This window comes from Petaurus breviceps, unplaced genomic scaffold (genome assembly GCF_028583685.1).
Source record: "Petaurus breviceps papuanus isolate PSGF00001 unplaced genomic scaffold, PetGlider_PUasm1.0 156, whole genome shotgun sequence".
Classification (NCBI taxonomy): domain Eukaryota; kingdom Metazoa; phylum Chordata; class Mammalia; order Diprotodontia; family Petauridae; genus Petaurus; species Petaurus breviceps.
This window is the reverse complement of record NW_027185720.1, coordinates 11217073-11229002: the sequence shown is the minus strand read 5'-3', so window position 1 is coordinate 11229002 and position 11930 is coordinate 11217073. Positions and strand designations below refer to the sequence as shown.

The 11930-nt window shown below is 55.9% G+C and overlaps 1 protein-coding gene across 6 annotated transcripts in view; it reads right to left on the bottom strand.

Moving 5' to 3' along the window:
- Positions 1-570: 570 nt before the first annotated feature.
- The window catches only part of TOM1 (target of myb1 membrane trafficking protein), a 49874-nt gene continuing 38514 nt past the window's right edge, over positions 571-11930 (bottom strand). For 2 of the 6 annotated variants that reach the window (XM_069082036.1, XM_069082032.1), the window contains 5 exons: positions 8519-8594; positions 5912-5965; positions 3876-3935; positions 2180-2222; positions 571-1809 (listed from right to left, as the gene is read on the bottom strand). In XM_069082036.1, coding sequence (XP_068938137.1) covers positions 1673-1809; positions 2180-2222; positions 3876-3935; positions 5912-5965; positions 8519-8594 — 370 coding nt within the window. In that variant the 3' untranslated portion in view covers positions 571-1672. The remainder of the gene's footprint in view (positions 1810-2179; positions 2223-3875; positions 3936-5911; positions 5966-8518; positions 8595-11930) is intronic. The other 4 variants (XM_069082037.1, XM_069082035.1, XM_069082033.1 and 1 more) reach the window with 3 other exon arrangements.

Genomic DNA, 11930 nt, shown 5'->3' with positions numbered 1-11930 from the left:
TAGGCACAAGGGACCTCGGAAGCTTTTCTCCAGATCAAAACTCCTCCCCGGTGTCTATCCCTGCAGGGGCTCCCCGCCTGCAGACCTCCAGGGACAGGGCGCTAGGACCCACCAAGGAAGCCCACTCCACTCTGCACATAGCTCAGGGGAAGCTACTACTCATTTCCCTTGCCTTTTCTGTTCTCTTCTGCTGTGAGACTCACGCAGAGGAGTCAAGCACCAGGAGTCCCATCCGCTGTGAAGGCCCAGGCTGGGGGGAGCAGGGCGGACAGAGTCGGCTGGTGCTGAAGGTGCTGGGTCTGGGCAGGCCTGGGTGGGCTCTGAGGGCCCCGCCACATCTGCTGGAGGCCCTGCTGCCCCACCCACTGTGTGACCTGGGACAGGGTCTCCAAGGCTCATGGTGGGCAGGGAGCCTGGCTGGCAGGCTACGATCACGTCATGCTTGAGGGACCTCTGGGTGATGCCCAGAGCTCTCCCGCGCAGCTCAGGCTTGCCCCACCACCTGGGATGGTCTTTGCCCTGTCCAGGTCCAGGTTTCCCCTCCAAGGACTGAGCCAACAAAGGGCTGGAGACATTGCTTTTCCACCTTTAATATGGAATACACAAAAGGCCAATCTCCCAGGTACATGGATGCCTCTGAGTTGGCCCGGCCTTGCTGGGCCCTCATTTCTTCCCACTTTGTGTGTGTTCTTGGTTGCTGGAGAGGCTGCCTGGTGGTGGGGCCTTGCCCTGATGTTAACTCCCATTCCCCAGGAAGAGAGGAGACACAAGTGGGTGTGGTGGGTGGGAGGGGTGTTATGAGCAGGGAGCTCTAAGGCACAGCTGTCAGACCTGGCCAGGGGGGCTGAGGGGAGCCCAGGCTCACCCTTGAAAGTGCAATGGCTCTGCAGGGACCACCGGTGCTGGCGGAGCCTCGGCCCTCACTTGTGCGCTCTGGTACCTGGATTTTGTGCAGCTAGAAAGGGGCCCATGTGGGCCTCTGTCGTTCTGTGGACCAAGGGTCCAGGGTCAGCCTAGGAAGGGAGGAATTGAAACCGTGTGCAGCATTGCTGGGGGCTGGAAGGAAGGGGGACCGATTGTCCAAGAGCTGGATCTCAGAGAAGCGTCATAAACCTTATGAGGATGCTTGGGGGACAACGTTGGCCCCACTCATCCTTGAGGGTGAGCTGGGATGGGGATTCTCAGACAGGACTGAGAACTCAAGCTAAGGGCCAGGTGGGCAGAGGAGGCCATCCTGGGGAGAGGTACATGGAAGAGAGATGCCCTGAGAGAGGAGGGGACCACAGGAGGTCGACAGAAGCAGTCAGCCTAGAGGTGGAGACTACGAGAAACTGCAGGGCGTCAATTATGCCACAAACACTCAGCAGAGGTAGAGGTTAGAGGGGGAGTGGAAGGAAGAGGCCAGAGGACTGCTGAGCACCCACCCTCCTGATACCAGGCCCCACAGCCCCTGCCCCCCTCGACACAACTGATATCCTCTACGAAGTTTTGCCAAGTCCTGGCCCAGCCCATGCTACCTCCTGGGATAAAAGCTAACAAACCACCCCAAAGCAGCCTAATCGCCGAGGCTGGAGAGGAGGCCCAGTGGGACCTTCCTGTCCTGGCCCCGGCCTAGCAGGTAAAAGGAAAGGGGCCTCCAGGCCCTGGGGTGCAGTGCCCTTGAACCCAGGGCTCACAAGGCGAAGAGGGAGTCATCGTCCCTGTCCTTCTTCTTTTGGGGAGCAGAGCCTGGCGACCCTTCTGGAGGGCTGGGGAGGGTGGGGAGCCTCTCGGCGGCCTTGGCCCGTTCTTCCAGGAATCTGTCAAATTCTTTTGATGGAAAAAAGAGAGGAGGGTTGGTTGGGAGATGGACACAATGGCTCCAGAGGATGATGATGATTTCCTCCCAGTAGAAGGGTGGTGGACTACAGGCTTGGAGTGGGGTGAAGTGGTCAAAGGTTTGCTTTTGCCTAATGGTTCTTCTTTGTTACAAGGGAGGCTTTTATGAGTGGGATGTTAGTATTGGAAAAATGGGCAGCAATGCCCAAAAAAGCATCATAAAACTTTTTTTTTTTAAATAAAGGGAGAGGGGAGTAAATTTTGTTCATAGTAAACCACAACATTTCCTTAAAAGAAACAATACTTATATGGGTGTGCCAAGAAAGGAGAAGGGGGGGAGAAGAGGGGGAAGGGAGACCACTACCTTCGCTGGTGACCCCTTTGGAGGCCTCTGCTTCATTTCCCTGAGGAGGAAGGAAAAGGATCATGGGATCACGGCATGTTAGCTAAGTCCAACCCTCTTCATTTTATATGAATGTACAAAGGAACTGGGTCTATTCAAAGCCATGAAGGCAGTGAGGGGCAGAGCTTGGACTCGGCCTCCAGTCTGCCTCTGGGATCAACACCACCCCCCCAAATGTATATGGAGAGGAGCCCTCCTCCCCCATGGCATCCCCAACAAGCCGGCATCCAGCTTCTTCCTGAAGACCTTCAGTGTTGGGGACCTCACTACCTACCAAGGGAGCCCTCGACCCCTCGGGCAGCTTTCACTGATACCCAAAATAACGAATGGTGGGGGAGAGGAAGAGGAAGAGAGGGGAGAGGAGGCAGAGAGAAGGGCAAACCAATGGCCAGAGACCACGAGGGTACCCATCTTTCTCTGGAGTCGTTCCACAAGTCCCAGGAGATGCAGTTTGGATCTTGGGCTGTCCAAGAGCCTGAGGACCCTCCCTGCACTCGACTGGGGCATACACTCTTTGGTTTGAAATTCAAAGTCCTGCACAACCTGGACTCATCCTCCTAGGAAACATCCTCTCTATCCGTCACTCATCACAGGCAATCTCCCACCTCTGTGGCTTTGCATGAGGCACTAGAATGGCCTCCCTCCTCAGCCTGGCCTCTGCTTGAAGCCTTTTTATCCTGCCTCCCCCCACCCCCTGCCCTGTCTTCTCTCTAACTCCTGTGCACAGATTCACACACATTCAGTCTGCATTCATATACATACTTGTCGCCCCCTTGAGAATGTAAGCTTACTGGGTGTAGGGATTATTTTATTCTTTGTACTTTGTAGCTGACTGATTGGTCAAGAGAAGAGGGATGTGAAGGTTTGGGACAGGGCAGGAGATGGGCTCATCGTCTCTCCTCAGCCAAGACCCCAAGGCCAACTTCACCAGAGGAGGACAGGGTCTTGGCACCAGAGAGCCCTGGAAGTCTGGCCCTGCTCCCTGCTCCCCCACTTCTCTCAGAATCTTGGAGTTGGGGGGACAAGGGGCTCTCTATTCCAGCTCATACATAAATGATATACCTGATGGGGTCCCTGCCTGTGCTGGCAGAGGCAGCCCCTGTTCCCTTTTGGACAGCATGAGCTGTTGGGAAATCTCCCCTTCCTCGGAGCTGAAATCTGCCTCTCACCCCTTCCAGCCTTGGCCCTGTATAGTCCAAGTGGCCCTTTATGGTCACGCTGCTGACCTCTGGCCTTGACAGGAGGCTCCCAACAGGGTGCTCACTGTCTGCATGTCTCCCTATGTCCCTGGGCCTCAGTTTCCTCAGCTTTAGAAGGATGGGGGGTTTGGATGGGCCCTTCTCCCCATTCTAGTCTTCTTCCACCTCCATTCCCTCCACACACCTGGCAGGCAGCTACAGCGGCCTTCCCCTGTCCAGCTCTGACCCAGCATCCCCCCTCCTCAGGCTCGCCCTGCCCTTTCCTTTGGCTGCTTGGTAAAGGTTCTGCCATCCTTTTCATGGCAGAAGTGGGGGGAAGGGCTGGTGGTCCTGCCTCCCTAGGAGGGACCAGGCTCCTCGTCTGCTCCCCCCAGGGACCAGCACAGGGCATGACCAAGTCTCCTCAGGCTTTGTTGCCCAGGACACTTGGAGTCTTAGGCCTGGGGGCTACTCACCACATCGGTGGAAAGCCACTGTTCGATGTCCTCCATGAGGGAGGCCTGAGTGACCGGGATCTGGAAGGCGAGGAGAGAGAGACGAATGACTACAAGCCACGGACGCTAGAGGAGCCCCTGCCCACAGCATTGTGGGTGACGCTGGAAGCACCTGACATTGGTCAGAGCAGGGGGTCGAGAGACAGGAAACCTGGGCCCAGGGTTGGCTCCACCAGTTTCTTCACTGGTAAAGGGAACTCCCAGGTAAGGAAATTCTCTCCACCGATGGAGGCTGGCACCTTTGCTCAACTTGGAGACTCAGACAGTCATCTAGAGCTGCTGCCTCCACCCGGATTGCTGTTTGCCCTTTGTTTCTGAAGAGGACCCAATACATCATGAGGTGCCCAACCAGACTAAGAAGTAGCTGGGAAGTGTTTAAGAAAATAAATAAAAATACAATATGACAATGTTAATTTGTGGTTGGCCCCACTGGCCTGCAGGGTAAGTGACCTGCCCAGGGTCCCACAGCCTGGACCTTTCGGAGGCTGGACTTGAACCTGGACGTCTGGCTTGGTGGGTTAAGGTTCATAGGAGGGTTCTGGAGGAGTTATTCCTCCAGCTCACACCATTATGGGACACAATCTGGCAGGATCATGACAGCAAAGGTTGGGGGCTTCTGGGCTTCCCATGGACAGCTGTGTCCGGGGAGTCTGGAGACAGGTATTGAGTGGCAGCCCTAGCCCAGCGTGGGCCAATGGTGAAGACCCCTCCTAGTCCAGGGGTGCCCCCTTCAGGTTGAGGGGCTGTTGGCCAAAGGGGTGCCCATCTTGCTTGAGCCCCCACACTGACTGTGGCTCATGTCTAACGCCCACCTCACCTCTGGCTGCCAGTTCTCTGATAGGGGAACCACAGACTGACCCCATGCCTCTGAAGGCTCAGAGCTCACAATGCAGCCCTATGAGCGACTAGAAGGGATGCAAGTATCATGATCAAGAAAAACGGTGTTAGGCTGATGTCCATGGCCAATGGTTGCTGCATGGGTCCTGGCTGCCAGAGAGCCAGCAGGGGAGTTTGAAGGGGCTGGTCTTTTTTCATAAACCATGGCTAGGAAATAATGGAAGGAGAGAGCAGAGGGGAAAGAGAGGTGGGAAAGAGGGAGAGGGAAAAAGACAGGGAGGGAAGGGAGGACAATGATGGAGAGAGAGGGAAAGGGGGAGAGGCAAAGTGGGGGACAGAGGGAGGGGACAAAGGAAAGGAGGAGAGAGAGAGACAGAAAGAGACAGAGACAGAGACAGAGAGAGAGACAGAGACAGAGAGAGAGAGACAGAGACAGAGAGAGAGACAGTCGACTGGGATGGGGAGGGCAAGTGAGGGAAGGAGAAAGGTGAAGGAAGAGAGGCAGAGAGAAGAATGGAGAAGGAAGGAGAGGGAAGGGGAGATGGACAGAGAAGATGGAGACAGAGGCAGAAGGCAAGGGAGAGGGAGAGACTGAGGACGGTGAGGAAGCGATGAATGGAGACATTCAGCAAGAGACATAGAGAGAGAGGGAGAAAGGGAGGAGGAGGAGACAGACACATACACAGACAGACAGATTGACTGTTCTCAACCAAGCACTCATCCCTGGGCTCTGGATAATTGCCAAGCACTGTCTCTTCCACTGGCCATCACCCCAGAAAAATGGTTCAGCAGGAGAAGGCACAAAGGACCAGAGCTAAGCAGCAGGGGCCCTCCTGGGCACCATCAGCCACCATGGCCCTTCTAGCCCTGCTCTCCTTGAAAGCCCTGCCCAGGGAGAAAGCTCTCCCCAGGCCTATTCCCAGGCAGCCTAGGCCAAGGTCCTAACCCCGAGGAAGCACCACATACCCAGGACTACAGAGGCAGAAGCAGAAGAGCCCAACCCAGCTGCAGCAGTCTGAGCCCTTAGGCAGCCTGCACCCGCCTTCCCACGCTGCTGGAGGAGCAGCACAGGCAAGCCCAGACCGAGGCAGGCCCCTGTGGGCTCCCTGGCCATGCCCCCAAATGCTCCCTTGTCCTGGGCTCCCCTGGCCCGGCCTCACCATTCCCTGATTCACCATCCAGGCGCTGAGGGCCTCCTCACTGCTGCCTTCCATCTAGTTGAGAAAATGTTAGTACTGAAGGCTGCTGCAAACAGGGTGGACACAAGACAACAGTCTAGGGGTCCCCAGGAAGCCCAAGGCTTCCCCTACGGGGAGACTGATTCAATTCACCTTATCGTTTTGTAAGGAATGGGGGAGCAGAGGGGGCCGCTCTATCCCCTGGCCCCCTCACAGAGAACCCTCTCAAGGTCTGAACAATGGGTGTCTTGGTCCAAGGATCCAAACAACTCCAAGAGAAGTGAGCTCATGAGCTTTTGGGGTACAGTATAAAAATTCTGGGGCTTTCAAGGCTCCGAGGGTAGCCCAGGATAGTGTGAACTTTCACACAATCCCAGAGGTCATTCTGTCCAGTCCCCTGCTCCAGGAGGAATCTCTTCTCACAACCCCCATGAGTGGTTACACTTGAATACTTTCAGTGACGGGATGCTCACCATCTTTTGAAGAGCTATCACCTCCCCCTTCCTCCTCGCTTTGCCTCCCACAGAAGTCGCCAATATATTTTCCTTTTAGAAATTATTAGGGGGGTGGTAAGGTGGTGTAGTGAGTAAGAGCGCCAGCCCCAGAGTCGGGAGACCCAGGATCAGTTCCAGCCTCAGATACTTGGCACCCACACAAAAGAACTGGCCGTGTAACCTTGAGCAAGTTACTTAACCCCAATTGCTTAAAAATAAACAAATAAATAAATAAATTATTAGGGTCCTTCAAATAGGAATGGTAACACAAACTTCATTCAAAAACAGTAATCATGACTGGCATTTGTCCTCTGCCATGCCCACTATGGCCCTGCTCTCGCTCCCAACAGCCATGATCCTGGCGGCTCCCCAATCCCCTCGTGGTTGGAGCCACACGCCTGGGTCCTTGATCCCATTCAATCTGGATATTATAATGTACCCAGCTGTGTGACTCTGGGCAAGGCGCTAGCCTTCTCTGAGTCTCAGTTTTCTCATCTGTAAAAATGGAGATAGGGCTCGTACACTAGAGGGCGAGTGAAATGGGAGGGACCAAGACCGGTCACTATCAGCACTGACTTCTCATGGGATGGGGTGGGGAAGGGGGACAGTGTAGCACAGTGGGTCTGAGGCCAAGTCTGAGCTGTGCTCCTGGCCGGCCAGTCTGAGAAATGGGGGCAGGACTGGGGCTCAGCAAACTCCTCTGCCAAAGGAGGCTGCTGGACCAGATGTGGCCACAAAGGTCCCTTCCAGCTGTGATGGTATATGAAAAGTCATCTTTGTGACCATCCCACGGACAGGCCTTTAATTGGGTTGGAAACAGATTCCCTGCGTCCCCCAAGGACTAATAAAGGGGTGCTCCCCTGCTTCTAGCATTTTCTTGCAAATATAGAAAAGTCCCCGTCCCCTCCCTTCACCCCCCCCCCCCCCCTCCCGCCCCCAAACCCACCCATACCCCCCCCCCCACCCCGTGCCCCCAGAACCCCCCTCCCCCCCCCCCCCCCCCTCTCCCCCCCACCCTCTCTCTCTCTCTCACACACACACACACACACACATACACACACATACACATACACCCACCCCACCTCCACCCCTGACCTCCACTAACTCCTGCCTGGCTGTTTATTGGGCTTCTTGGGACACAGAGTGGGGAGAGGAACCCAGGGGCTCCACACTTTGGCAGGAGCAGAACCTGCAGCCCTGTGAGGGGAAGCGACCTCCATCCTAGATCCAGAGCTGCAAGGGACCTCGTTTTGCAGATGAGGAGACAGGTCCAGAGAAGGCAGGGACTTGTCCAAGGTCATACAGGTACTAAGGGAATTTGAACCCAAGCTGCCTGCCAGAGTCTATCGGTAAAAACTCTGGGCCTTAAGGTAGTAGTGGCCAGTGTTGCAGTCAGGAAGAGCCGAGTTCAAATCCTGCCTTGGATGCGTACTAGCTGTGTGATCCTGGGCAAGTCACTGGATCCCCCACATACTCTGCCTGCCATACATCTGGGTCCTGACACCAAGAGCTGTGTTACCTTGGAAAAAGGTGAGCCCCCTCTCTGGTGTCTATCTCCTCCTTTGTAAAACGAAAGGGCCGGCCTAGCTGACGCTGGTGTCCCATGCGTCCTTGGCCCATTCCCTGGAGGGTGAGTTGAGGTGAGCTAATAACCCTGTCTCTGTCCCCAGCGTCCCCTCTCAGACCAAGCAAACATGCCTAGGTCTGGTCTCTCAGTGACACAGACAGAGGGCCTGCCTGCCGGACCCCAGGCCTGAATGTGGCCCACGCGAAGGCGTGCTTGGCATCGGAATGTCTGCCCTGAGCTCTGGCCCCAGGCTTCCTCACACGATCCTCGGTTTACGGATGGAATTCTGGGAACTGAAGAGGGCTCTGAGTCCAATCTCCCTATTTTAAAGATGATGAGCTTGAGGCCAAGGGAGCAGAAGGGCCTCACTCGGGGGCACATGCCCTGCCAGCGTCCTGCCTGGTGGGGCCGCGCTGGGTGAGCAGTGACCGCAGAGAGCCATGGGCACAGAAGCCTCCTGCGCATACACCCTGTTTGGATTCTGTGTCCGTGCCCAGCGTGTGAGCAGCGGGGACTTGCCAGACTTACCGCTCCAGTGCTCTGCTGTCGGGCATCCAGGGCTCCTGCCAGCCCATCCTTAGCCTGGGGGGCTTCATACTTGACTCTGAAAAAGACAAATGGGGCAGTTCAGGATGCAGCTAAGCCCAGGATGGGAAATGGGAGCCAGAGAAGGCACCACAGGAGCCCCTACAATCTCAGCTCGTGGAAGACCCACGGGTGTGGGGTACAGACCGCCTAAGCCCCTGTCTCCGTGGGCCTCATTTCCTTCCTCTGCAAAATGGAACCAGGCCCAGTCCATACCCACTGGGACGTCTGTAAAGCCAGGGCTGGAGGCAGGAAGTCTGAATCCTGTCTGAGACACTTATTAGCAGTGATGCTAGGCAAGTCCCTTCTCTCCTCATCTGTAAAATGGGGATAAAGACAGGGCCAACCACCCAGGGCAGCTGGGAGGAGCAGAGGGGACAGTGTGCACGAAGCACTTGGCAAACCTTAACGTGTGGCAGCCGTGTGACTGGCTTAAAGGCCAGGGGCCCGGAGGGGGAAGGGAGGCTGCCGCCTGCACCGTCTGGCCTGGCCTCCACCTCCTGCTATCTCAGCAGCCCTGGGCAGGGCACCACCAGGCCCCTCGGTCTGCTGTGTCGGCTAGGGCCTGGCTCTCGTGTCCCCAGGACCCAGCACAGTGACTGGGACATTAAGAAATGCTTATCAATGAACAGCATCAGGATGCAAGCTGCCGTCACTGACTACGGCCCCAGGGCCCCACATCTGCCAAAGAGGCCACTAACAGGACGCCAGGCCCCGGGAACCTGGGCCTCTGGACCCCGGCTCTTCCCCTCGAGCTCTGTCAGTGCTAGGCCCCTTCATGGCACGGAGCCTCCTCTCCGGGGTGAGCCAGCCTGGGCCGGGGGAAGGGGACATCCTCCAGCCCCAGGATGGGATGCCCATGGAAGGTCCCAGAGGAGAAGCGTCACAGTGCTGTGCCTAGTACAGACGCTATCACAGGATGATGGGAGGGCCTCCAGGGCTGTCGGATCCACGCTCCTTATTTTACAGAGAACCAGGTGAGGGTCACACAGGGAAGCCAGTCCAGACATCACCCTCAGGATGCCATCGGGCCTCATCAAGAACGAAGGAGAACAGGGAAGCAGCAGGGCTGGGCCGCACCCTGGTCTTTGGCCTCATATCCAGCCCTGCTGCCCCTGGTCCCACAATCCTGCACATTCTGGTGGCCAGCGAGCGGAGGGCATTTTCCCCACTCAGGCTGAGAGTGCTGGGCCTAGAGTCAGAAGACCCAAGTTCAAATTCCAACTCTTGATGGCCACTAGCTGGGTGGCCCTGGGCGAGTCACTTAACCCTGTTTGCCTCAGTTCTTCATCCGTAAAATGGGGATCATAATAGCATCCACCTCTCAGTGTTGCTGGGAAGCGCTTATCAGTGTGGGCACACAGTAGGCACCATATAAATGCTTATTCTTTTCTGTTTTTTCACCCCTCCCCCACTCCTCTGGTCCTGCCCATTTGCCCCCCATTTTATCTGCATCATTGTTCCCATTTCCTTCATTATCTGCCTCCGCAGCACTGACCCACTGGCATGAGGTGGACATCCCTGGCTTGGACCCTGCCCTCAGGGTTGGGGGGTAGGGATGGACTCCCTGGCCTCTGGGTCCTTTCCAGCTGACCAGCAGAGCCGTGTGACCTTGCACCAAGCCCTGAAGCTCCTATCTGCTGAATGTCGGGCAGGTGGCATCAGTGGTCCCCTGCCGCTCTGGGGGCAGGACTGGGAAGAGGGTCGCTGAGGCCGACTGAGCAGAGGACGTGGAGGCAGGACCTGGGTGCAGGCCTCATGGCTGATGCTGATTGGAGATATGGGCCTGCAGGCCCAGAGGCAGGCATGTATGCAGGTCTTAGTTAACCCTCAGCTGACAGATAAAATGTCACTGGATCATATTAGGACCCAGAAGGCAGCACGAGGCCTGGCAGCACCGTGTCCGTCAGCCACTCCACAAACATCTGTGAAGCACCTACTATGTGTCAGGAGCTGAAGATGCACAGAGAGGTACAAGACAGGCCCTGCCCTTAAGCTCACAGGCTCATGAAAGCAAACATATACAAAGAAGAAGAATAAGAGGGACAGGGAAAAGTTTCCTGCAGGAGGGATTTGAGTTGGGACTTAACCCCCAAAAGCCCTGAGAGGCCTCAGATGCTATTGTTACCTCCATTTTACAGATGATGGAAAAAAGTAGGAAAGCAAAGTGATTTCAGGGTCACCCAGCTGGAAGCCTGCTGGATGCAGGACTCTAAATCACGTCTTGCTGCCTCCCTTGGGAGTTCCCAAAGGAACGACAACATTGCTCTAATTCCTATCGTTGTTTTTAGCGTCCCTGAGTCCCAGGGCACAGAGTGACTCCCATTTTCCTCCCTCCACACCCCAGTGAAGTGAGTCAGCCCAGTCTCTTGGCAGCACTGAGGGGGAGGCTGGATCCAAGCTTCTCCAGACCCAGAAAGCAGCCGAGGCTGGGAAAGGCAGGGAGCCTGGCAGAGGCCGGGAGGTGGCTGAGACCCTGCCTTCCAGTGGCCAGGAAAATGAGAGAAGAAAGACTCTGTTGTGTCTGAGAGCAGGGCCCCAGGGGAGTCAGGGCATAACTAGAGGGTGGACAGAGACCAGGTAGCTTCCCTGGCACCACGGGGATTCCCGGTCAGAAGGGTGCCTGGTAGATAAAGGCAAGACATGGTCTAGTTCTGGGCAAGCAGTCCGGGTGGGCTGTGGCTGACCCATGTGAGCCTCTGGACATGTACGCAACTGAATGCTATGAGTGATCCTATGACTCTAGGCACAGCTGAGTTCATTATGGCCTTAAAGGAGCCTCGCAAATGAGTTATCCCAAATTCCTAGCAACATCTCTCAAGGTCATCAAGAAAGAACTCACCAAAGAAACACTGCTGGGAATCTTGCTGCCTGCCCTGACACCCACAATGCATCTTACCTCTGGGATGTTAGTCAGGCAAATCCCAACCTCTCCAGGCCTCAGCTTCCTCATTTGTCAGATGAGAGGGTTGAACTAGAGACAACTGGCCAAATCACGGAAGCACAGCTTGTTTCAGAGAAGATAAAAGGGAGGATGAGCTGGCATGTCTAGCCCAGGGCTCTTCCTACTACCCCACACTTCCTTCAGTCCTGGTAGAAAAGTAGAGACCTGCAGACAATGCCTGCAGATGCCCATGCTGAAGGGGCTGCAGGACTTGCCTTCCCTTTAGAAAGGCAGACATGAGCTCACCAAGAAGCAAACTGATTATCTCCTGCAACCCTCAGTGTTAACCAAGACATAGACCTACTGTGTGCCCTGTGCCCCTCCTCACCAAGGAGCATACCTACTGTGTGCCCTGTGCCCCTCCTCACCAAGGAGCACACCTACTATGCACCCTGTGCCCCTGCTCTTCAC